The sequence below is a fragment of the Ovis aries genome, chromosome 6 (genome assembly GCF_016772045.2).
Source record: "Ovis aries strain OAR_USU_Benz2616 breed Rambouillet chromosome 6, ARS-UI_Ramb_v3.0, whole genome shotgun sequence".
In the NCBI taxonomy this organism is placed as follows: domain Eukaryota; kingdom Metazoa; phylum Chordata; class Mammalia; order Artiodactyla; family Bovidae; genus Ovis; species Ovis aries.
This window is the reverse complement of record NC_056059.1, coordinates 89987264-90013951: the sequence shown is the minus strand read 5'-3', so window position 1 is coordinate 90013951 and position 26688 is coordinate 89987264. Positions and strand designations below refer to the sequence as shown.

At 37.6% G+C, this 26688-nt stretch overlaps 1 protein-coding gene across 2 annotated transcripts; it reads right to left on the bottom strand.

The window, feature by feature from the left end:
- Positions 1 to 7841: 7841 nt before the first annotated feature.
- On the bottom strand, positions 7842 to 26423 carry EPGN (epithelial mitogen). Of its 2 annotated transcripts, XM_004009909.5 has the most exons (5): positions 21197 to 26423; positions 20570 to 20659; positions 17907 to 18027; positions 16810 to 16962; positions 7842 to 15020 (listed from the first exon to the last, which is right to left on the bottom strand). In XM_004009909.5, the coding sequence occupies exons 1-5, from the start codon at positions 21237 to 21239 to the stop codon at positions 14969 to 14971; spliced, it is 459 nt and encodes a 152-aa protein (XP_004009958.1). In that variant the 5' UTR covers positions 21240 to 26423; the 3' UTR covers positions 7842 to 14968. The 2 variants fall into 2 exon arrangements, with proteins under 2 accessions (XP_004009958.1, XP_060273202.1); XM_060417219.1 differs by lacking the exon at positions 20570 to 20659.
- Between the last annotated feature and the right edge of the window lie 265 nt (positions 26424 to 26688).

Sequence of the window (26688 nt, the reverse complement as noted above, 5' to 3'; positions counted from 1 at the left end):
GGCTGGGTGAAGCACAAGCTGGAAACAAGATTGCCGGGAGAAATATCAATAACCTCAGATATGCAGATGACACCACCCTTATGGCAGAAACTGAAGAGGAACTAAAAAGCCTCTTGATGAAAGTAAAAGAGGAGAGTGAAAAAGTTGGCTTAAAAGTCAACATTCAAAAAACTAAGATACTGCATCTGGTCCCATCACTTCATGGAAAATTGATGGGGAAACAATGGAAACAGTGACAGACTTTATTTCTTTGGGCTTCAAAATCACTGCAGATGGTGATTGCAGCCATGAAATTAAAAGAAGCTTGCTCCTTGGAAGAAAAGTTATGACCAACCTAGATAGTATATTAAAAAGCAGAGACATTACTTTGCCAACAAAGGTCCATCTAGTCAAAGCTATGGTTTTTCCAATAGTCATGTATGGATGTGAGAGTTGGACTATAAAGAAAGCTGAGCGCTGAAGAATTGATGCTTTTAAATTATGGTGTTGGAGAAGACTCTTGAGAGTCTCTTGGACTGCAAGGAGATCCAACCAGTCCATCCTAAAGGAAATCAGCTGCAATGAGCTGACTTATTTCAAAAGACCCTGAGCCGTCTAGGCTCCTCTGTGCATGGAATTTTCCAGGCAAGAATACTGGAGTGAGTAGCCATTTCCTGCTCCCAGGGATGTTCCTGAGCCAGGGATGGAACATCTCCTTCCTTTCCTGCATTGACAGGCAGATTCTCTACCACTATGCCACCTGGGAAGCCAGTTCCATCACTTCATGGCAAATAGAAGGGGAAAAGGTTGAAGCACCTTTATTTTCTTGGACTCCAAAATCACTGTGGACAGTGACTGCAGCCATGAAATTAAAAGACACTTTCTCTTTGGAAGGAAAGGTATGACAAACCTAGTGTGTTAAGAAACAGAGGCATCACTTGCCAACAAAGGTCCATGTAGTCAAAGCTATGGTTTTTCTAGTAGTCATTTACAGATGTGAGAGTTGGACCATAAAGAAGGTTGAGTGCCCAAGAGTTGATGCTTTTGAATTGTGGTGCTGGAGAAGACTCTTGAGAGTCCCTTGGACAGCAAGGAGATCAAACCAGTCAATTCTAAAGGAAATCAACCCTGAATAATCATTGGAATGACTGATGCTGAAGCTGAATTACTTTGGCCACCTGATGCAAAGAGCCAACTCATTGTAGAAGGCTTTGGCGCTGGGGAAGATTGAAGGCAAAAGGATAAAGGGGTGGCAGAGATGGTTAGATAGCATCACTGACTCAGTGGACATGAATTTGAGAAACTCCAGGAGATAGGACAGAGGAGTCTGGCGTGCTGCAGTCCATAGGGTCACAAAGAGTTGGACGTGACTTAGCGACTGAACAACTGCTTCTCAGTATCTACTGTTGGGTGATGGAATGTTTTGATTGCCCCTGGGGATAGAGGTGAGATGTGTACATCTAACCAGGTACAATGAAGTTAAAGGAGGATGATATTCTAAAGCAAAATTGGGGTTCTATTTTCAAAAGAGACATGGATGCTGGCCAGATCAGTTCAGTTGCTCAGTCGTGTCTGACTCTTTGTGACCCCATGGACTGTAGCACACTAGGTTTCCCTATCCTTTACTATCTCCCAGAGCTTGCTCAAACATCCAACCATGTCATTCTCTGTCATCTCCTTCTCCTCCTGCCTTCAATCTTTCCCAGCATCAGAGTCTTTTCAAATGAGTCAGTTCTTTCCACCAGGTCGCCAAAATATTGGAGTTTCAGCTTCAGCATCAGTCTTTCCAATGAAGATTCGGGACTGATTTCCTTTAGGATGGACTGGTTGGATCTCCTTGCAGTTCAAGTGACTTTCAAGAGTCTTCTCCAAAACCACAGTTCAAAAGCATCAGTTCTTGACTCTCAGCTTTCCCTATAGTCCAACTAACACATCCATACATGACCACTGGAAAAACCACAGCTTTGACTAGATGGACATTTGTTGGCAAAGTAATGTCTCTGCTTTTGAATATGCTATTTAGGTTGGTCATAACTTTTCTTTCAAGGAGCTAGTGTCTTTTAATTTCATGACTGCAGTTGCCATCTGCAGTGATTTGGGAGCCCAGGAAAATAAAATCTGTCACTGCTTCCATTGTTTCCCCATCTATTTGCTATGGAATGATGGGACCAGATGCCATGATCTTAGTTTTTTGAATGTTGAGTTTTAAGCCAGCCTGTTCACTCTCCTCTTTCACTTAAAGAGGCTCTTTAATTCCTCTTCAGTTTCTGCCATAAGGGTGGTGTCATCTTCATATCTGATATTTCTCCCAGCAATCTTGATTCAAATTTGTGCTTCAGCCAGCCCAGCATTTCTCATGATGTACTCTGCATGTAAGTTAAATGAGCACGGTGACAATATACAGCCTTGACATACTACTCTTTTCCCAGTTTGGAACCATTCTGTTGTTCCAAGTCCAGTTCTAACTGTTGCTTCTTGACCTGCATACAGATTTCTCAGGAGGCAGGTCAGGTGCTCTGGTATTCTGATCTCTTTAAGAATTTTCCACAGTTTGTTATGATCTACACAGTCAAAGGCTTTGGCATAATCAATAAAACAGAAGTTAATGTTTTTCTGGAATTCTCTTGCTTTTTCTATGATCCAATGGATGTTGGCAATTTCATCTCTGTTTCCTCTGCCCTTTCCAAATCCAGCTTGAACATCTGGAAGTTCTCAGTTCATGTACTGTTGAAGCCTGGCTTAGAGAATTTTGAACATTTCTTTACTAGCATGTGAGATGAGTGTAATGTGTGGTAGTTTGAACATTGTTTGCCATTGCCCTTCTTCAGGATTGGAATGAAAACTGATCCTTTCCAGTCCTGTGGCCACTGCTGAGTTTTCCATATTTGCTGGTATATTGAGTGCAGCACTTTCACAGCATCATTTTTTAGGATTTGAAATAGCTCAACTGGAATTCCATCATCTCCGCTAGCTTTGTTCATAGTGATGCTCCCTAAGGCCCACTTGACTTCACATTTCAGGATGTCTGGGTCTAGGTGAGTGATCACACCATCGTGGTTACCTGGATCATGAAGATCTTTTTTTGTATAGTTCTTACTTGCTGGCAAGGGAAGCAAATTAATTGTTACTACGTTTTACTACATGCTATATATTTCCCTAGGCCTGCAAACAAAAACCAGTGGAACATAAATTAATTTTGATTAGGTGTGAGGTGTACCTGAAGGTGTGCTCAGAGAAGGCTCCTTAGTCCCTCAAGCAAATGGACTTCAGTCTGCTCAAGACAGCTGTCTATAGACACACATTTTTGCCCAGTCTACCTAGACAGGCCTGGACCCTAATGGTAGCATGTTAGACTCAAGCTGGGGACCCTAGTATATACCAAGTTTGACTCTTTTTTACTTCCTTTTGCGTAATGTCCCCTTTTTTCAACTAAATGCTTTGATAATTCTTAAGTGAATTCTTGCTGCTTGAAGAAGGTCTGCAGTTTGGCAAGATTTATTGCCTAGTATATATCACTGAAGGGAGTCAAACTTGATGCTCAGAAAGAAAAGAAAAAATACACGAGGGGAATAAGTCACTATGAAAGAAGGAAGAATTGGGATTTTTCACATTAATACTTTAAGTCAATAACACTTGGAAGAAAATGATCTTAGAGTGATTATGAATTTTGGAAGGGAAATATAGTCATGAAGTTTTCTGTCCATTTATAGTTTGATTAAAAAAGAACAAACATAATGATAATGAGTCTGTCTGAGAGAACTCAAAAGCACAGTATCATGGGTCCTTGGAAATATGTGTTGGCATTCCTGTTACAAATTGGAGGGAGAAATGAAGGTTATCATAACCCTCAGTCCTTAAGGTCCTGATATAAATATTATCAGAATATTTCAAGTGTCTAAAACTATAATTAAGTTTTAGGTTAAGATATAAGAGCTATGATCATTTCAGGGTACAGTTTTATTTGAATGCTTGTTTTGAAAGTGAGCATTACTTCTAACATAAAGGAACAGTTTCAGCATAATAGGAATTTTGTGTTCGCTTACACATAATTTCACCCGAGAAAAGCACTAGATTAATGCACAAAGCTGTTGAGCTGAGCTGAGTAGACTACACCAAATGCACACTTGCCCAAATCACAAATATATGACAGCTACCTTGGTTCAGGTTTGCGTTAGAAATATTTGCTGTTACAACTTTGTACCCAGTTTCCATAATTCTTCCTCTGTCACTTCCACAAGCAAACTTCAGGTGTTTTTTGAGGTAAAGTACACTACACACTCTACTATGTATTTTTATTATTTATTCATATATCTTTAATCATTTAGAATGTATAAGATTATGCTGATTTTATTACTCTTTTTTATTGAAGTATTTTGACTTACAATATTATATTGACTTCAGGTGTATAACACAGTGATTTGTTATTTTTATGCATTATGAAATGATCCCTATGACAAGTCTAGTTACCATTTGTCACCATAAAGTATAATTGTGATGTCATTAACTAGATTCCCTTTGCTGTACAGTACAGCGGCATGACTTATTTATTTTGTAACTGGAGGTTTGTACCTTTTATTCCCCTTCCCCTTTATGTCCACTGCCCCACCCCTCCCTTTTGGGAACCACTCATTTGTTCTTTGTACCTATGAGTCTGTTTCTGTTTTGTTATGCTTGTTGGTTTGTTTTAAGATTCTACATATAAGTGAAATCATATAGTATTTGCCTTTCTCTGTTTCACTTTAGCATAATATCCTCTAGGTCCATTCATGTTGTCAAAACTGGCAAGATTTAATTCTTTTTTATGGTCGATTAATATTCCATTGTGGGGCTTCCCTGGTGGTTCAGTTGTAAAGAACCCACCTGCCAAACAGAGACACAGGTTCAATCTCTGGGTCGGGAAGATCCCCTGGAGAAGGAAGTGGCAACCCACTCCAGTATTCTTGTCTGGGAAATCCCATTGACAGAGGAGCCTGTGGTCTACAGTCCATGGGGTTGTAAAAGAGTTGGATATGACTTAGGGACTAAACAACAACAACATTCCACTGTATATATACCACATCTCATTTACCCGTGATTGTTTAGGTTATTTCCATATCTTGGCTCTTGTATTTACATAATATTGCAGTGAACATTGGAGTTCATGTTTGATTTCCAGTTAGAGTTTTCATTTTCTTTGGATAAATACCCAGAAATGGAGTTGCTGGATCATATGGTAGCTCTACTTAAACCTTTTGAGGAATCTCTATGCTGCTTTCAATAGTGGCTGCACCATTTACCTTCGCATTAACTGTGTGCAAGGGTACCATTTTCTCCGTTTCTTCACTAACACTTGTCATTTGTTTTCTTTTTGATAATAGCTATTCTGATGGGTGTGAGGTGATATCTCATGGTGGCTTTGATTTGCTTTTCCCTGAAGATTAATGATGCTGAAAATTTTTTCATCTGCCGTTGTGGTCATCTGTGTGTTTTCTTTGGAAAAATGCCTGTTTAGGTCTTTTGCTCATTTTTAATCTAATTTTTTTCCTATTGAGACACGCACATTCTTTATATATATTAGATATCAACCCCTTAGCAGGCATATCATTTGCAAATGTCTTCTTCCATTCAGACATTGCCTTTTCACTTTATTGATGGTTTCCTTCTCTGTACAAAAGTCTTTTAGTTTCATGTAGTCCTATTTGTTTATTTTTTATTTTGTTGCCTTGTCAAATAAATAAATAAGTGAATACTGCCAAGATTGATGTCAAAGAGGATGCTGTCTCCATTTTCTCCTAGGAATTTTATGGTTTGAGGGGGCCTTACATCTAAGCCTTTAATTCATTTTTATTTTATTTTTGCTTATGGTATAAGAAAATTAGTTTCATTCTTTTCCAGGTAATGGTCTAGTTTTCCCAACAATGTTTATTGAAGAGACTGTCTTTCCCCTATAGTGTATTCTTGCCTCCTTTATCATAGATTAACTGACCATATAAATGTGGGTTTATTTCTGGGTGTTCTATTCTCTTCCATTGATCTATATGACTGTTGTTCTGCCAACAATATCTATTTTGATTACTATAGCTTTACAGTATAGTCTGAAACCAGAGAATGTGATACTTCCAGTCTTGTTCTTCTTTCTCAAGAATAATTTGGCTATTTGGGGTCTTTTGTAGTTTATAAAAATTTTAGGATTATTTGTTCTAGTCCTGTGAAAAATTTCATGAATATTCTGATAAGTAAGGAATGTATTGAATTTGTGAATTGCTTTGGGTAGTATGCATATTGTAACAATTTTTCAGTCAGTGAGCAAAGGATATCTTTCTATTTGTTTGTATCTTACTTAATCTTTTCCTTATAGTTTTCAGAGTACAAGTCTTTCACCTCCTTGGTATTTTGTTCTTTTTGAAGTAATTGTAAATTGGATTACTTTCCTAACTTCTCTTTCTCAGAGTTTGTTATTAATGTATAGAAATTAAACAAATGTCTTCAAATTAATTCTATATCTTTTTGTAAATTTTGTAAAGTTTGCAACTTCAATGAATTCATTTATTAGTCAATATTGTTTATTGGTGGAATTTTTAGGTTATTCTATATGATATCACACTATCTGCAAAGAGTCACAGTATTACTTCTTTGCTTCCATTTTAGATGCCTTTATTTCTTTTTCTTCTCTGATTGCTATGGTTAGAACTTCCAGTATCATGTGAATAAAAGTGGTGAGAGTGGGCATACTTCACTTGTTTCTGATCTCAGAGGAAAAGCATTCAGCATTTCACCATTGAGTATGAGTTAGCTGGGGGCTTGTCATATGCAGTTTTTATTATGTTTAGGTTTGTACCCTCCATACTCACTTTGTTGAGAGTTTTTATCACATATAAATGTTGACTTTCATCAGATGCTTTTTCTGCATCTGAAAATGATCATTTAAATAAAATGTGCTTTAATTTGTTAAAGTGCTGTTTTACAATAATTAATATGCAGGTATTGCATCATCCTTGCATCCCTGGAATAAATTCCACTTGATCATGATGTATGATCCTTTTTATATATTGCTAAATTTGGTTTGCTAATATTCTGTTGAGAATTTTTAAATCTATGTTCATCAGGGCTATTGGCTTGTACTTTTCTTTTTTTATAGTCTCTTTGTCTGGTTTTCTTATTGGGATAATGCTGGTCTCATAGATTAATTTGGAAACACTTCCTCTAGTGTTTTGGAATAGTTGTAGAAGGATAGGTATTAACTCTTCTTTAAATACATGTTGGAATGTTCCTGTGAATCCATATGGTCCTAGACTTTTGTTTGTTGAGAGGTTTTGATTACTGATTCAATTTCATTTCTAGTAATTGGCCTGTTCATATTTTCTCTTTCTTCCTGACTTAGTCTTTGAACATTTAATGTTTCTAGGAAGCTAATTATTTCTTCTAGGGTGTCCAATTTGTAGTTGTATAATTGTTTGTAGTAGTCTCTTGTGACTGTTTGTATTTCTGTAGTATATGGTGTAACTTCTCTTTCATTTTTCATTTATTTGTTTGGGATCTTTTTCTTGATGAATCTGGCTAAAAGTTTATCAATTTTGTTTACTTTTCAAAAAATAGTCCTTAATTACAATGATCTTCTCTATTGTTTTTTTGGTCTCTATTTCTGTTATTTTTCACTTTAATCTTTATTATCTCATTCCTTTTGCTAACTTTGCTTTCTCTTTTTTGTCTTGTTCCTTTAGATGTAAAGTCACCTTGCTGGCTTGAGACTTTTCTTGTTTCTTGAGTTAGCCTGTATTGCTACGATATTGCCCCATAATTGACTTGGCTGCATCCTATAGACTCCGGAAAGTTCTGTTTCCATTTTCATTTGTCTCGGGGTATTTTTAAAATTTCTTATTTGGTTTCTTTATTGACTCACTGGTTTTTTAGTAGCATGTAGTTTAATCTCCATGTGTCTGTGTTTTTTCTAGTTTCTTTTTGTAATTGATTTCTAGTTTCATACTGTTTTGATTGGAAAAAAACTTGACATGATATTAATCTTAAATTTATTTAGATTTGTGTTGTGGACTAACATGTGACCTATCCTGGAGAATGTTCCATGTACACTTGAAAAAGTGTCTTCTGCAGTTTGAGGATGCAGTGTTTTGTATATATTGGTTGATCTATCCATTGATATAAGTGGGGTGTTAAAGTCCCTACTATCATTGCATTACTATTGATTTTCCCTTTATATCTGTTAATATTGGCTTTATATATTTAGATGCTTATATGTTGGATGCATACTTATTTACAAATGTTATATCTTCTTCTTAAATTGATCCTTTTATGATTATGTAATACCCTTATTTGTCTTTTGTTGCAGTTTTTTAAACTTTATTTTATCACATATAAGATTGTTACTCTCAGCTTTGTTTTAATTTGCATGGAATATCTTTTTCCATCCCTTAACTTACAGTCTGTGTGTTTTTATAGATCTGGAGTGAATCTCTTACAGGTAGCATAATATAGATAGGTCTTGTCTTTTTATACATTCAGCTACTTTAAGTTTTTTGATTGTAGAATTTAGTACATTTACATTTAAAGTGATCATTAATAGGTATGCTCTCATTGCCATTGTGTTAATTGCTTTTGGATGTTGTATAGTTTTTCCCTGTTCTTTTCTTCTTCTCTTTGTCTCTTCCCTGTGGTTTGATGATTTTCTTTAGTGTTTCTTTTTTTTAATGTCACACAGTTTTCAAGTATTATACCCCTAGCTTTAGTTTTCCCATATGACCTGTGGTTTTTATTGCTTAATTCTGCAATGTGATAATTTTTTTAGGAAGGCATATACAGGAGTTTCAAATGTTTAATAATTATAAGTAAAATTTATTGAATGGGTACTGTGTTCTAAATATTTTACATAGTTAGCTATCTAAGTTAACTTAATCCTAAAATGACCTTATGGGTTAGGTGTAATTATTATTATCCCCATTTTATAATGGATGCAATTGAGATTTAGAGGGGTTAAATAATTTACTCTCTATCACCGAGCTAGTAAACAGTTGGGACTCAGAACTCAGCTCTCTGAGATTTCTGATCATAACTGGAACTTAGCCAAAAACAAAAATCATTATAATACAAGGCAGAATGTAAGCACTATTTGAGAGGTTAAACAAAATAATAATCAGGGAACTCAAAGGAAGGGAAAGATAATATTTGTAAATAATGTAATTCTTCATAGAGATGGCAGGATTTGAAAAAAAAAATTTCATGAAATCTTGACCAACAGAGATGAAGGAGGGTGATACATGTGGAGGGAATAGCTGACAACCTAACATACAGATAGAAACTGTGAGATCTCTTCAGAGAGCAAAGGGCAACTGGTGGCTGCAGCTGATGGTCTGAGTTGGGAGCCCCTGGAAAGATAGGTAAGAAAGAGACCACCAGAGCCTCCCTGTGGAGGGTCTCACACTACTGGGAGAGGAGCCTTTGTTAAACATGGCACACAATGGGGAGTCAGTTTAGTTTTTGATCAGGAAGTTAACATAAACAGGGCTGAACAATGAGAAAACAAATCTGACAAAGATGGTAGCAGAGAGTGACTGAGGGTGTGGGCAGGGCAGGGAATCTGAGTCACTGGATGCCGCCCCTGACAGCTTCCAGGTTTTCATGGCTTGAGTGTTTTGCAGTACAACAAGGCCCTCTACAGGTTACCCAGATGACTAGATTCAGAGGAATTTAGATGAGGCAGGATCTTAAAATTAATCCAGTCAAACCATCGTGGCACACTTTAAGATCCATAGGAACCCTGAATGAGAAGACAGAAACTGGCTGGGTGTTCAGGACACACTCCTGATCAAAGCTACGTTAAGAAAATAGGGTCAGAGCTGTGTATCTCCTATTATATATCCTGTATCTATGAGATCTCCTTTAACTCCTATTATATATCCTGTATCTCCTTTTTTTCTAGAAGCTAGATTTCTATAGCAAAACATCTTGATTTTTTGTGGATGGGATCTGCCTTATAGGCTGCACATTTTCAACATACAACTTTCAACCAGGAAGGGAATGTGGAGGTCATCTCTAAACAATATCTTTTTCACTTAACAAAGATATCCAGTCCAAATGGCCCCAGCAAAGTTAGAGAATCACACAGCTAGACTAGATCACAGGTACTTTAACTATCCATTCATTGCAGATTTTTTTATTTTTAATGTTGTTTCCAATTTGTGCCCCAAGCTGGACCACTACCATTGACTGTTTTTCTCTGAAGAATATATGGCACTAGGGTAGAATTGGGGGTGTTGTGGTGGGAAGGAGGTTGTTAAGATTTTCCTAGAGATGTGAAAACCACTTGCTCCTCATCTCATTACCAAACTCAATCACGATGCTCCTGTTAGGATGTTACTGCCAAAGTACCCTTGTCCATAGGCTGGGATCAAGTGTTCCCAAGTGACCAACTCATTCCCTACATCCCGTGGATAAACCAGGGTTCATTTATAGTCTAAAGTCTCTTCTCAGACTGTACATTCAGTAGGCACTGGAAGCTTGTTCTGGCCCCACCCTAAGGATGCTATTCATATTTTAATAATCTACAGATGACACCAGGAAATTTTTGTGGTCGATTCATGACAAGGTCATTATTTTATATATTTTAAAGAAAATAACTTTTCATTTGCTTGCAAATCTCTTGGGAATATATTCAAACTCGTAAGAAAAAAAAGAAAGAAAATCAACCCCCAACACTAATGTTTTTCATAAAATGTTGGGAACTATTTTCATACAGGTTTAAATAAGGGATTTTGGCATTAGATCTATCTAGATCTATCTAGGCTCTGCCACTGAAAGGCTATGTGACCTTGAAAAGAATGATTTGCCTTCTGTAAGCCTTAATTGCATATAGGTGTGGGTTAATTAAAATAAAGCTAAGAATGCTTTTCAAACATTTTAAATGCTTATAAATGGTAGCTATATTACACTATTACTTCAGTTTCGTTTGAGAAGAGACTCAATATTGAATCAATAGTTTTGTATAGTTAAAAAAAATCTAGATATGCCATTGTTTTTCCAGAAAGATATGAAGCCTAACTAACATTCTGTTAAAGAAAACTGCTAGTTTGATACTTGCTAGACTGTGGTATTAACAGAATTTTAATCTAAGTTACTTATGCTCCAATATTATCTGAGAGATAAAAATTACTCAGAAAGCCCATGAAGTATAGGCATAAGACCTGATTAAACAATTCAATTCTTGTTACTGTATAATCACATTCTTAATCTTTATGAAATACTTCTCTGGAAGCTGTGGGTTTTGGCCAAAGTCTATAACAGCCCTCATGTTTCCTTTTGGCGGAGGAGTAAAATGTAGTGATGGATCACATTTTTTTCACATGGTTATTCTCAAGAAGTCTATACTTTGAATTCTCAAGAAATAGCTACTTAGGCCTTGTACTCTGAGTTGTGCATTCATTGAACATTTAACAGAAATTTGGAGCTGAATCTGGAAGATATGCTTCTGAATGTGCTACTGAATAAGGCTGTGCCAAAAGATTGGACAGAAATGTAGACTCACCCAGATGAGCAGTCCCAACCTCACAAATTAAATTTCAACACTTCCAGTTCATCTTGGCAAATGCTAGTATCCTGATGTCAGACAGTAATGATGTAAGCCAGAAAGAGTGGTATTTTGCAATAGAGAGATTCTGGTAACCCTTCCCATGAGTGTGGGTTGTAGGATATCAATATTTACATCATATCACAGAGTGTGTTACAGTTTGCAAGGGAGAGAAATTAGATGGTTTACTCACGGTCTTCTGTGGAGAAGTGTCCTTCTGTTCAACATCAAAGCTTCAATTACTCATGTTTGCATTGTTATTTCCTTAAGACATTCTTTTTTCAATTGCATATAATAAATGGACATTTTCTTGATGTCAGCAAAATGGGACATTTCAAAATTAAAGGGTTGTATTGTGCCAGGAAACACTAAAAGACAAACTGTATTATAATTTCATCTACTTCCAATATAATTATACAAAAAAAAAAAATAACCTGGGGAAAGCAGTTATAATTCCTTTTTTGTAAATTTATTCGCTCAAGCATGACTGAAATTATAGTGTTCGCTCCTGTTGCCATCATGCTCCAAAGGGCTAATTAATGAGCACTCATGAATGCTGATGACTTAAGAATGTGTTCTCAAGAACTGAAGGGTAGACACAGGAAGGAGACAAAACGGGAAATGAAAGAAATTGATGAACCCTGTTGGCTGGTTTGATTTAGTCAAAGATGCCAGAAATATGTTCTCATTTCTTTCTTAAATGACTGAAAATGTAGTTCTGATACCAGATCTTCACTGGTAGGCTTCTTTGCAGGGAGGGTCTTATGTCATATAGGAAAAAACAGAAAATGAAAGAGTTGCAGAACATCTTATACATGTTCCTACTGAAGACCTGCTTACAAATGCAGATATTGCCATGAGAATACTAGGGATTCCTTCCTGGAAAATGAACTCTAGTGGTTATATGAGCACAAGATTCCTTTGTATGGCTGATCACAAACAGATGGCTTCTCAGGAGCCACACTCTAAATTTCCATATTTTCTCACTGGGTGGATTTTATGATGTTAATGCATACTCTTCCAAAGGTGAAAAAAACTGAACCTCTGTTGGTTTTCTGCTTTGATCTACTTTTTGGTTTGGCATTTTGGGAATTTTAATTTCTTGTTCAATATTGATTCAGTTAAGTACACATATAGACAGCAAATATTTGTAACTTTTTAGTTTATCACCTCTCCAGAGACTTTAGTCTTACTTCCTCTTTCTTTTCATCAGAAGGCAGTCCTTAATTAAGCTTTATTGTTTCTTCCTGGACTCTCCCCAGCTCTTTAACACCTATTTGAAATGCTCAGGAAGAGGAGTCATTGGGAGGAACCTTTACCTCCCTACTCCTTGGGATGATGTAACCTCTGCATACTTTGTGAGATCATGCAGAAAGTGCTGATGTGCAATTCATCTGCACTAAATTCCTTCTGAAGGAAAAACAAACTAAGCAAGTGAAATGCCTTCTACTCAAAGGAAAGCAGGAGGTAGTTTTATTTAGAAGTGAATGAAAAGTCACAACTTGATGTAAGAGAAGCCATTGCTACTAGGCTTCCATTGTAAGAAAATTCACCTTGACTCCTTTTTTAACCCATGCCATGATCAAAATATTTTGCTTATCTATTCCACAATAGAAAATAAGAAAAAAAGTCCATAGTCTTAGATTGAATCTAAAAGAAACATGGTAGATACTGTTCTTTAATTTCATGTTTCACTTCCTTTAAGAACAAATTCTTAAATTATTATTTTAACAACCAAACACTAAAATACACACCGAAGATGACATCCAGTGGTGTGTTTCAGAGTGAGGGGTGAGACTGGGGACAGACATGGAGTTGAGAATAATCACACTTGCAACACAGATGTGGAAAATTTTCTCCCTTCTCTCAATATTAAATTTTAGTGCTAGAAAGGCTTTGTGGAAAATGACATGAAAGCCCAAATAAATTAAGGGGCCTAGGATTATTTGAATTAGGTGGAAGAATAATGATTAAACAGGTAGCACCATAATTCTCAAAATGTTATTTCTATCAATGTTCCATTTTCTCCACGTATAAATCTTCTATCAGGTATCCAGAAATGGTACAGAAAGTTTCCACATGCTCTTGGTTGGTGAAAATGTCTGGTTCTTCAGTTTCTATTTCAGAGTCAATTGTAGAGTTGTATTCATTAGTAGAATTTTAGAATGTCAGTCCAAATAGTCACCAGGTAATTCCACTAACAATAGGAGAAAGTGATGAACATAAGCATTTGAGGACTAGTGAGTCGAGCACAAAATTTTATAATCCATGCAGAAACAAAAATGTTTTGCCTATTCAAGGCTCAATATCCAGATAAGTTTTCAGTCATCAGAAACTCTTTAGCTTATTCCATATTTCACAGTGTTGTCACAAGCTTGGGATGATTTGTGTTTGCCTCGGACATTCCATTTTCTTTTCCCTAGCTTAGACTTCAGTCACATGTTTGGGTCACCGGCGGTGCCGTAACACTAATCTCATCCGAGTAGTTGACATCACATTCTTTTAGACACCATGAAAGCAGCATATTTCAGATTTGGTCCATAGAGCTGTGGTCCAAATTCCCAGTAGCAAGCATAGTGAAGAACCCAAGCATGGCCTTGCTTAGGCTGACTGTGTTGTAGGAGGGGACCCTTTCCAGGGCCTGAAACTGGGCTCTTGTCTAACACTCGGACATGAATTGTCTGAGGAGACACATGTGCTGACAAAGCAAGAGATTTTATTGGAAAATGGCGCCCAGGCGAAGAGCAGGAGGGTAAGGGAACCCAGGAGAACTGCTCTGTCACATGGCTTGCAGTCTTGGGTTTTATGGTGATAGGATTAGTTTTCAGGTTGTCCTTAGCCAATCACTCTGACTCTGAGTCCTTCCTGGTGGTGCACACCTTGTTCAGCCAAGATGGATGCCAGAGAGAAGGATTCTGGGAGGTAGTCGGACAGGTGGGGTTTCCTTTTGACCTTTCCCAAACTCTTCTGGTTGGTGGAGGCAGGCTTATTAGTTCCCTGTTCCTTACCAGGACCTTCTGTCATAAAACAACTCATGCAAGTGGTTACTGTGGTGCCTGGCCAGGGTGGAAGGTTTCAATCAGTGTGCTTCCCCTAACAACTGCACAGATGATAATTATTGTCATGAGAATTCACATCTGACATAGTCAGAAGTGTAAAACTCAATATCCCATAGGGAGAACAAAAACCACACAGAAGCAGCAAACCCAGAGTAGAACTGTGAACTTGACTTCTGTCACTGTAGCTTGTTCCCTTGGCTCCCACGGCGCTTTAACGATGACAGAGTCTAAGGACCAACGTTGAAATTTATTCTCTCATTTCACCATGATCCCAACTTTCTAGTCAGCTTGGGAGGTTTTGTTGTTTCACTTGAAGATTTCAGTTTTGGGCCCACTGATTTACACCAGTGCCTCATGAAAATTTCTTACAAAGGCATCACAGTGGTCTTCCTCCGGAACAGATGTAAGGTGATTTCAATTTTAGATACCTAAAACAGAGCATTGGTTTCCATATGAATTTGACTGCTGTTTGTATAGCTTATTGAGAATTATATAAATGCTCTGGTATAACAGTTGCTTTAGGTGTCCCACCTATACCCCCTTTACCGTCCCCATCCCTCAGCAGCCGTGGGTATTAATAAGGCTCATGTGTATGTGCTGTGCTTCATCGCTCAGTCGTGGCCGACTCTCTGTGACCCTGTGGACTGTTGCCCACCAGGCTCCTCTGTCCATGGGGATTCTCCAGGCAAGAATACTAGAGTGGGTTGCCATGTCCTCCTCCAGGAGATCTTCCCAAGCCAAGGATCAAACCCAGGTCTCCTGAATTGCAGGCGGGTTCTTTACTGTCTGAGCCTCCAGGGAAGCCCAAGAATTCTGGAGTGGGCAGCCTATCCCTTCTCCAGGGGATTTTCCTGACCCAGGAATTGAACCAGGGTCTTCTGCATTGTAGACAGATTCTTTACCAGCTGAGCTTCCAGGGAAGCCCATAATAAGGCTCACAGCACCATCCTTCTTTAGAGGATTGTAGCACCATCCTTCTCTAGAGGACTGTCCTCAGCCAAGAGAGGATTTTGCCTGAAGATTTCTGGGAGATTCCAAGGCCCTGTCCCTTACCTGACAGGATTATCCTGACATCCACACCTGATGACGCTGGGTACTAAAACCAAGCTCCCTCACCTCCTTAGGTTGGGTCAGAGATGCCATTCATGTTCTAGGTCTCCCTGTGGAATCAGGCTGAGGATAGATTTCAGCTAAAGCTACATCTTTGCTTCCTTTCCACTCTGCTCTAGCTTTCCTACTTCATTACAAGTTTCAGCTTTGAGTAGTTCCTTGACCAATCACTCACTCAAGAATCTCTTTCATAGTTCTTCTTCTAGGGAACTTGATTTCAGGCAGCTGTCTTATTTACACTAAAAGGTCTTACTTCCTTTTCTTTGTTTTTCCTTTCTTGATCTCTTATGTAGCTGATTTAACAGATTTTGTATCAATCGATCCACAATTGATATAACAAATTTTACTCTAAGGTGCAGTTATTAAGAAAACATTTTTTTTATGTTGTATAATAACTTTTGGTCATTTTAAAAATGACAACTTAGTTAACAGAGTACAGCAAAAGAAATGTATTTTTACTTTTCTTTAATGTATGTCACGTATTTTTTGACTTTTCCTTATATGTGGATTTTAGGTAAAATTACCAGCATGGAAAGGCCAGAAATAATAATTAATAATTAATACATGAGTAATTTATACTTAGTGCATCAAATTTGTCTTCTTTAGCTTTTAGCAGTAGGCAGTATCTCCTGAATGTACCCTCAGTTGACGTCTGGGAGGAAAATGGCCCAAGTTTGTTACACACTTTCATTAATTTCATACTTATATTTTGATGTGTCCATTCAACAGATATTTACTGAGCACGTATGGTGTCCCAAACATGGTATTCAGCACTCCATATAGTTGTGCCCAGGACACAGTTAATCTTCACCCTTGTGGACTGACTGTCCTATTCATTTATAACTTGATGTAGGCAGACAGAGATGAGGATGAAGGGAAATTGTAAACTGGAGCTATCCTATTGCAACTGCAGGTAAATCTCCACCTCTTGCCTGGGTTTATGAGAAGAGGCATCAAAACAAACATGCTGGAACTTGCCAGATTTACAGCCATATTTTCACTAGACAATTATATATGTCAATGCTTGGTACCTTGTAGGGGCTCAGTAAATGTTTGTCAAATGAATGAGTATCTAGTGACTTCATAATTTGTTTTTTTTTTTCTTACCTCTTTCTTATGTAGCAGTAAAAAATAACAAGAAAACCACTTAATAGTAATCCAACGCCAATCCCAATTGCGATGTATTTTTCATAAGAATCCACAGCATATGAAGTTAAGGTCAAATGCTCACATCTTTCTCCAGTATAGCCAGTAAAACACCTTTAAAAAAACAAAAAATGTATAATGTTAAAACTCATGAAGATAGAAACACATATGACTAATTTCAGAAAATGAAAACAAATAAAAATGATTTAAAGAGGCACATACCAAATGAAAATTGATCTATTAAAGAAGAAGAAGCCATGCATTTTGCACTAATTATCTGATTAAAATCCCATATTAATGCAGCTTCCCTCATTGGTAGAGAAGAAAGGTAGGACACCCCCATGAGTTGACCTAGAAAATTGTTAACCTACTCTTTCATAAGAGGATGCTGAGTAAATCAATGGTCATAAACAGTATCTCAGTTGATCTAGAACTTTATAATCCTGAAATATTTTTGCCATAGTTTCATTTCATCCTATAATCAACTCATAAAAATCTTAGAAACGTCTTTGCATGTCATTGAAAGCTGGTTTGGGATTCCCTGGTGTCTCAGATGATAAAGAATCTGTCTGCAATGTAGGAGACCCAGGTTCAATCCCTGGTCAGGAAGATTCCCTGGAGAAGGAAATGGCAACCCACTCCAGTATTCTTGCCCAGAGAATCTCATGGACAGAGGAGCCTGGTGGGCTATACTCTATGAGGTTGCAAAGAGTTGGACACAACTGAGCAACTAACATTTTCACTTTTCAAAAGTTGTTTTGGATTCAGTAGTTTTGAGGTGTGGCATGAGCTTCTGCATTTCTAACAAGCTCCCAGATTACACAGATGCTGCTAATCTAGGAACCATACTTTTAAGTACTGAGAATTAGGTAGGTTAGAAAAAGACTCCTTAAATATTCAAATACAAAGAGAATTGGTGAATCATATTCAGATCATGTACCTTTTTTTACTGGGTAAGACAGAGGTGTATATAAATGTACCATATGAAACACCATGTGAAAGGAGGCATACAGTCTCCTCCTCCCGTCTCTAGGATTTGGGAAGTTCTTTGTAATTACCTGCAGATGGCTTTCTCCAACTCATGGTGGAATGCACAGACACCATTGATGCAGTAACTATGGTGGTCTTCCAGGCAAGGATGTGAGAACTTCAAGGCTATGGGTACTTCTGTGTAGTCAGCTAGAAAAAGGAGATACTATATTAACAGATGAAGTGGGTCACGCTTTCATAGTAGATTCATAACACATATACAAAAAGGCCTTTCATTTTAAGAATATTCTTTGAGCGCTCTGCCATTTGAACTATTGATTCATTCCTTTGGCAGGTTATATATACAAAGGTTAGGTTAATATCATCTAGACATATTGATAAATTAGGTGGTGGGGGTGGACTATCATTCTGTTCTTCAGAAATTTCATTATAAGATATAGATACAAGTCTGCCAAAAGGTGGCAGCATTGATTCTAGTCAGTATGGTATCTTAAACAAGGCTTCCCAAATGTATCCTGGATGGTAATTAATATAGAAGCTTTCATATACCTGAGAAGTAAGCACTTAGGGAGATGTGGATATAGGCTTGTGAGATAATGAATTTGATTTCTCTTCTCTCCCCAGAGGAGTGAGACAAGAATCTGCCCTTGCTCATCTGTGGACCTTAAGTAACTAATGGAAAGGAAATTGTTTCCATAACTGATTTCAGAAGAGGTATTGTTATGACCCATATATGAAGCCAGAAATAATTTATGGCTCAGGTTTAACATAGCTAAGACAATACCTTTGGATGTTGATTACAAGTTTTACTCAATTAAGAGGCATTATGAGATTGTAGGAAAAGCCATGGAGTTGGAATTAGAAAACCTGGGTTTTGATTCCTAGCTCTTAGACTATTCAGATGACCACACTGGTTAAACTTTTGCGGTCAAGTGTCCAGAAGCCTTTTTATGGGATACTTCCCTTTGGGAAGCTGTACTGTGGCAAAATACATATATTTCAGAAAGGTTATCTTTCATTCCTTGATGTATTAAAGACATATACCTATGCTGTTCTTGGGGTTTATGCAGTGGGAATGACATTTGGGTAAAATGGTATAATTTTAGTATAGTTTAATATTTGATTCTTAAATTCTTCTCAAGCAGAATTAGTGGCATTTTATTTTTGTCATTGTTGTGAATAAACATCATATGTCCTCAATGTATAACTTCATTTTGGTTGAGAATGCACATTACCTTAAAATTCATATTCATTTTGTTAAACGTAGCATAGTAAATCTAATTTCTCGCTTTGATCATTAAGGCAGTGAGAACTTCCCATTATAAACTGTACTAGGTTCCTCCTACTTCAAGATTAACTAAGTTCAACTAGCCAAGCCTGAATCAGGACTTAGTAGAAAATGTGAGAACTGAAAGAAGATATTTTTAAGGAGACAGTAGACTCATCTTCCACCTAAGGACAAGAATATTAATTATAACTTCACAAAAATTTTCCTGAGGTGCTGGATTCAGAGTTTTTAGATTAAACAATAAGCAGGAAACTAGAATTCCCCAATCAAGAACACAAAGGAAAACTACTGAAGTGACATATTCAATCCCTTTTCTTTCCAATATTATTGCCTGTAACTTGGAGGCTATTGATTTGCAGTTCACTAATAGGGAAGAAAAACGGTGGTGATGGGCAAACTGTTACGACACAGAGGGAACTGTACTTCTTTAATTTCAACAGTATTATCTTCCCACAAGGATGCTTTCTCTTTGTTTAAAGTCTCGGAGACATGAAGAATTTGGCTAAAAGTTATCCTAAAAGCCGCACATTTTGTTTTTCAAATTAATATATGCTCAAAAATTCAAATGGGTAAAATATTTTAAGGAAGTTTTTAAAATATAAAGTTATTGGTGAAATGAAGAATACTTAAGTATTACTATCTTTCATGTTCACAAACAAAGTATTTGACTTCATCTTCTTTTATTTGCCAGGCTCTGAGAGCAAGATATGGTGTTTCTTTTGTTGTAAATCACAAAGCCCATCTTCCCATCAGGGGGTGATATTTGATTTGCCTGAGAATCACAGCCACCTGATACACAGGTCTTGGCAGATAACAAGCTTCCTAAATTCACCTCTAAGAGTTCAAAGAGTTTGGAAACATGCTGATGCTCAACAATGGCCAGAAACTATTTTAATAACAATAATAAAATATGTCATCACCATCAACAACAAAAATTTGGTACAAGTGGTTGGGAAATACAGCGTACACTAAAACAACAAAAAAACCCCAAAGACAAGCTAGAAAAAAGACGTTTCCCAAGATTAGAGAAGGTGGATTAAGGCTTCATCTGCTTGCCAGATTTTTTTTGGCTGCAAGAGCTCATAATCACAGATCAAAATATTGTTACTCATCGAGAATGTCAAAATGGGGACAAATTGCCTTTAGACGTGCCTGGATTATTGGGAACTCAGCAGGAATCAGGCAGAAAGTGTGGCAGGTTTCACATCCAGGACTGTAACTGAAGACAACTTTCTCTCACCTGCTCCACTTCTTCCTTTTAAAAAGATGATTCTCTGCGACATGTGTACCTGCCACTTCCATTTCACAATGTCCCGATAAAAGATTGTTTAATAATAAGATATATGTTTAAAAATTTCCAGCGTTGCTTTTATCACAATCCAAATTTCGCTCAAACATTTTTTTAAAAAGTCACTTGAAATACAAACGTGTGAAGAAAAATACCTTCTGTTTTGTTAACTGTCCAGTTACTCTGCTGGGTTGTGACTGGGGGGCTTATAGTCCTGGCTGCCTCTCCAGTCAGTGCTGTCATTGCTGTGTGAAGGAGGGGAAAGGCATCTTTAGCAGGCGAGCCTCCTTCTACGTACAAGCAACAGATCAAAAGTTATTCTGTCTCTTCCCACATCTGTTCTATTTTTATTTCATCTACATTTGAGATCCATAACCTACTAAGGGCAGTTTTCTGATAGTTTCTCATACATATCAATTCCATTCACTACATTACAGCTAGAGAAAATAGAAACCCACTAATTGTTAAGAGAAAATGAATACATTTATAAACTCACTCAATCACAAGGACACTATCATATCATAGTTAAAATGTCTCAACTGCTCTTCAGTTGTATAGAACAAACAATATAGAGATCTCAGAAAAAAGCTATCAAAATATATTAAGAGAGGAATGGGTCAAAACATTACATAAGAAACTAAATGAATCCACGGATTCCTTGCTTGGATCTTTGTCATAAAGAACAATTGCTAAAAGCCAACTTCTCACTCATACAGAGAAAGCAAATCCTGTTCACATTTTACAATGACACAACATTAACACAATAAAAAGAAATGACCTACCATTGATCAAGAGATAGACTGATACTGGAACCCCGAAATCCATTTCCTGCACTTGTTAATAGTATCTTGCTCTTATCCTCCTAGACCGATGGGTGGAAGGTTTTTATTGAGCTCTCTCAGAGGCTTTCTTGCATTTATATTTCATGAAGCGTCATCTGGCAGTTCTTAGCAATCAAAAAAATATGTCCTTCTGGCAGCAGCATGAAGCCTTGGGGCGTTCATGCACTTGTTTAGGATACCTGTGTTATCTGGTAGTGTGATCAAGTTTTTCTTTTGAAACACTGGTTTCCTGTTACCTGTGGGCATAATCATGTTTGTAAATGTACTTAAAACAACAGAAAAGAACTGAATTCAGGTAAAGCTCCCTTGGTGTGAACAGAATTGTTCTAGCTCCTAAGCTGCTGGCAATCCATGCAGGATTCCAAGAAAGGGAGTTTTGATATATCCAAACCAGGAAACATCTTAACCTGCTAATAAAAGAAATATCCCTGAAGCTGCAATTATTTACACTACTTTTTAGGACAGATTGGGTTGCACTGTAAATCAAGATATTTTGTTTTTTAGTGGCAGGAGAGAACAATTAAACGTGCATAAAAGTAAAGGTTTAATATTCCATTTTAGTTTTTGCTACTTAGCTTTAGTATTTCAAGTTCTGTAAAAATAATTATTTTTAAGAGTATAACATTTACCTTTATGTCATTTTTGCCATTTAATATTTTTCTGAGTAAATGGAATGGCTACCAAGCTCTAGGAACTACAGTTCTTAAAAATGTGCCCCAGTGATTAGGCTAGTAAAGCACCAAAATACTACTAACAACAACAATAATAATATCATCTCCAACAAGATGAAATTAAAATATTTATAGTTGGTACATCTAATGAATAGAAAGTTTTAAGTTTAATATAACATTCAGTTTTTTTTCTTTTTTTTTTTTTTTTTTTTTTTTTGCTATTCATCTACTTGAGGCTTCCCTGGTGGCTCAGATGGTAAAGCATCTGCCTACAATGCAGGAGACCTGGGTTCGATCCCTGGGTCGGGAAGATCCTCTGGAGAAGGAAATGGCAACCCACTCCAGTACTCTTGCCTGGAAAATCCCACAGATAGAAGAGTCTGGTAGGCTACAGTCCATGGGGTCGCAATGGACACGACTGAGCGACTTCACCTTACCTTATTCATCTACTTATGATTATTAAAGTATCATTTTTAAGGCCAAAATATGTAATTATTGCTAGTACTTTTTGTGCCAATAGGAGCTTTCATAAATTCTCACTTGCCCAATTTATAATAAAATAATTTATAAATATGTTTTGCTGAGGTGTTAAAGTTTTCTACCAAGACTTTCAATTGCTCATATTTTCTGTACCTTGAAAACTTGTATAATTCGGGATAGGTTGTCATTTGCATCATGTCCACCCAGCAAATTCAGTTTACCAGAAAGGATCCCTTTCACTATTCAAATATAAACTTGGCTTTAGAAATCACACAAGAATGAGCTTGTTGAACTCATTATAACTTGGGCAATCACTTACCACAAGAGTCATCCTTTTAAAGTTAAAGAATATATAGGACTTGGCTTACGTGAATGTGCCTACACAGTTCGTATTTCCACTTTTGTGAAGTTTTCTTTTTAACCGTTATTAGGACAATTTCTGGATATTATTTTTCCTAAGCAAATAATATTTGAATTATAAGTCATATGATGACCTTCTGTGCCATTGGTGAGAATTTAAGAAGAAATAATTTACAAAGGATTAAATAAACCACAACCAATTGCAGTTTCAGGAGGAAGATGCTAGGAATAAAGTTAAAGACCTTTATTCCAAAGACTGGGACATAGTACAACATCTTTGTAGGAACTGTTAACTGGTACTTAACCGTGCTTTGCATTTTACAGAAGGTTTTCACACACATCACAAATTTGTCTTCAGTAATCCTGGCTGGCCCCAATATATCCAATGCCTAATATATAGTGTATACTCAATCTATCTTGAGTGAAGAAAGCAATAAACAACAGGTCTTGTTTTAATTCCCATATAATAAATGAAGACTGAAGACTCAAAGGAAATTAAATGACTTGCCAGAGGACACACCCTAGAGTTGGGATTTGAACCTGTGTTCAGGATTCCAGGTCACGCGTCCTTTCCATCTCCCCAGCTGTGTCCTCTGGTAGGAGTCAGTATACTGACCTTAGAGGAATTCACATTATCTCCTAAAATCAAGATTTAAGTGAATTACCTTTACCATAAGAATCTAAACATTAAATGAACTGTGGCTTCTGCACATATTTGGACTAAGAGAAGTGGACAGCTGTCTATCTAGACATTTCTCCACTCTGGTGGACTAAACCACATAATACATAAACTCATCTACCACCTGAGCCTGTGAAAATAGCTCCAAGTTATCCTTTGCTTCTTTTCCTCTAGGACTCATCCTGATGGATTCCACTTAACACTCTAAGTAGGAAATCGCCAATGTTCATGTCTTCAGTCCTCTCATCAGGGAGTCTTTCAGCAATTCTGAAGAATGGGGATGGTAGGTACTGTAAAGTGGCCATATGGATATTTGTATTCTTGAGGCATGTTAGAATGAGAAAGAAAGCGAAGAGCTGCAATGCCCATCTATCAATTTTTCCTCTGACCATTTTTACTGTCTTTTTAATTTATTCGTCTCTCTCTAGTCACAAGCAACACTGGAATTGCCTTCTCCTCCCGCCCCTCGCCCTTAAGTTTATTTTTTCCTTCCCTCTCCCACTTACAGTTTCTTTTCCTTTCTTTCCCTCTCTTCATCTCCTCTTTCCTCTCCTACCCTTCCAATTTTTCTTTCTTTCTTGCTCTTTGACTAAGAGCCACAATTTGTTTTGGGACATTTGCAGGAAATGGTCACCAGCACATTGCTTATCTTTCTCTAATCTGTAATTCTCATGAATTTAGCTGTCATCCATTCACTCATAAACTACGTTATGCCTCTAACTTCCAACACTTGTAAGACGAGTAGACAAATCATACATGGACTCTGACCTCAAGGAACTAGAGTGAGTCAAGGAAAGTACAAACTTAACTACAGCGCTGGGTAGAGATAGATGACTGCCGTGAATGTGTACATAAATGAGTATGAGAGTTCAGAGATGGAACTTAGTCAAAATCTCACAGCATTTCTCTTGGATGAGTTTCATTTGAAGTGAATCTTAAATAGCAAGTAGATTTTAGAAATATAATGATAAGAGAAAGGATTCTAGGTGGCAGGGAGGTGGGCACTGAGGGGATAGAGTGATAGAAAAGAGAGTGGGTTCTGGTTCATATCACCCAACAGACCTTTCTTTGAATTTCAATTCTACCTTTCCTACCCATTTGGCCTTGGCTGAGACTTTTTCATAACCTCACGGGTTGATTTCCTCATATATCAAATGCAAAATGTCAGTAACAACCACCTCAAAAATGCAAAACATTTAGCACATGCTCAGTTAAGGATAGCTATTACTATTGAACAAGATTAGAAAGCTGCAGGGTGTATACAGTGGTCAAAAAGTTTAGGAATTTAGTGGTTAACACACACTCAGTTCAGTTCAGTTCAGTTCAGTCGCTCAGTCGTGTCCGACTCTTTGCAACCCCATGAATCGCAGCACGCCAGGCCTCCCTGTCCATCACCAACTCCCGGAGTTTACCCAAACTCAAGTCCATTGAGCCAGTGATGCCATCCAGCCATCTCATCCTCCGTCGTCCCCTTTTCCTCCTGCCCTCAATCCCTCCCAGCATCAGAGTCTTTTCCAATGAGTCAACTCTTTGCATGAGGTGGCCAAAGTACTGGAGTTTCAGCTTTAGCATCATTACTGTGTCTTAAATTTTCACCACTAGCCATAAATTATTTTCAATCCAGAGTGATATTATGTTAGGACTTTGATTTATGTATTATGTCATCACTGTAAACACAACATGTTTTCAAATCAGCTCCTCTTTACAACTTTCTCATGATAATCAGTGATAACATCCTCCAGGATTCAACTCCCATGTTCTATCACTAACTAACTAAAGTCTAAATTCTGATTTATCCAGGCTTTTTCTAACCCATTTCTGCTATTATCCAGCTATATTTCCACCACTCTGCAACATACGTTTTTCACTTCAGTCTGACTGTTGCCCTTGCTTTCATATGTATTTGCTAAGCTCATTCTCACCTCCATGTCTTCATGTTATTATTCAGTCCTCACTAATCCTCAGGGTCCTTTTTACAGACACTTGTAGGAGAAGGGAACTTCTACAAATCTCCTTCACAAGACAATCATATATCTATCTTTTATAAACCCCAAATAATATCTATAAGTAGAGTTATGATACTGACGAACCAACTTCATTTCCTTTATGTGTTGACAAAGGCTTCCTTCTTGACGAAACTTTAGTTAGGTTCCTCTGAATCCTTTTCTTAACTAGGCATCGAATTAGACTGTTGAGCACAGTTTGAGCAAAGAAATCTGTTAAGTTAGTTTATGGAGAATCCCCCTGCCCTGCTTCTTGTCCTCTTGCCATATCTGACTAAGTTCCTCCTCTCCCACCCTTTATATTGACCTAACTTTAACAAGAATCCTGGTGAGGTGCTGCTGCTGCTGCTGCTAAGTCGCTTCAGTATTGTCCAACTCTGTGCGACCCCATAGACGGCAGCCCACCAGGCTCCCCCGTCGCTGGGATTCTCCAGGCAAGAACACTGGAGTGGGTTGCCATTTCCTTCTCCAATGCATGAAAGTGAAAAGTGAAAGGGAAGTTGTCTGACTCTTCGCGACCCCACGGACTGCAGCCTACCAGGCTCCTCGGTCCATGAGCTTTTCCAGGCAAACTACCTGGTGAGGTAGTTTAACAAAAATCCTTCCAGCCTTGATATCTAATCAAGTTCTCTTAGTAATTTTCCATCTACTGATCCCCTCACTCTTTTCATTGCCTATAAATCTATTGATGTCTCAGCTATAAGTGGAGTTGATTTCAATCTCTTCTATTGTGATAGTCTTGACCCCACTGCAATAGTCATTGTTTGTTTTGGGGATTTGGGGCACTTAAATATTAATGAGGGCCTTTCTGACATGTTTGCTTGGGATCTTTGATTTTAAACTACCGTCAAGGGGCTTCCCTGGTGGCTGAGTGGTAAAGAATCCACCTGCCAATGCAGGAGACATGGGTTCAGTGCCTGGTCCAAGAAGATCTCACATGCTGTGGAGCAACTAAGCCTGTGCACCACAACTGCTGAACCTATCCCGGGAGCTGAAACTACTGAAGCCTGCATGCCCCAGAACCCGTGCTCTGCAGCAAGAGAAGCCACTGCAATGAGAAGCCCCCGCACCGCGACAAAGAGTAGCTCCCACTTGCCGCAACTAGAGAAAAGTCTGTGCAGCAATGAAGATCCAGCACAGCCAAAAGTAAACAAACAAAAATTAAAAAAAAAACTACTATCAAGGTTATCAGACCAAGATTAGTGTGGAATGGGCTACAGAACATTTTCTTTCCTTTTT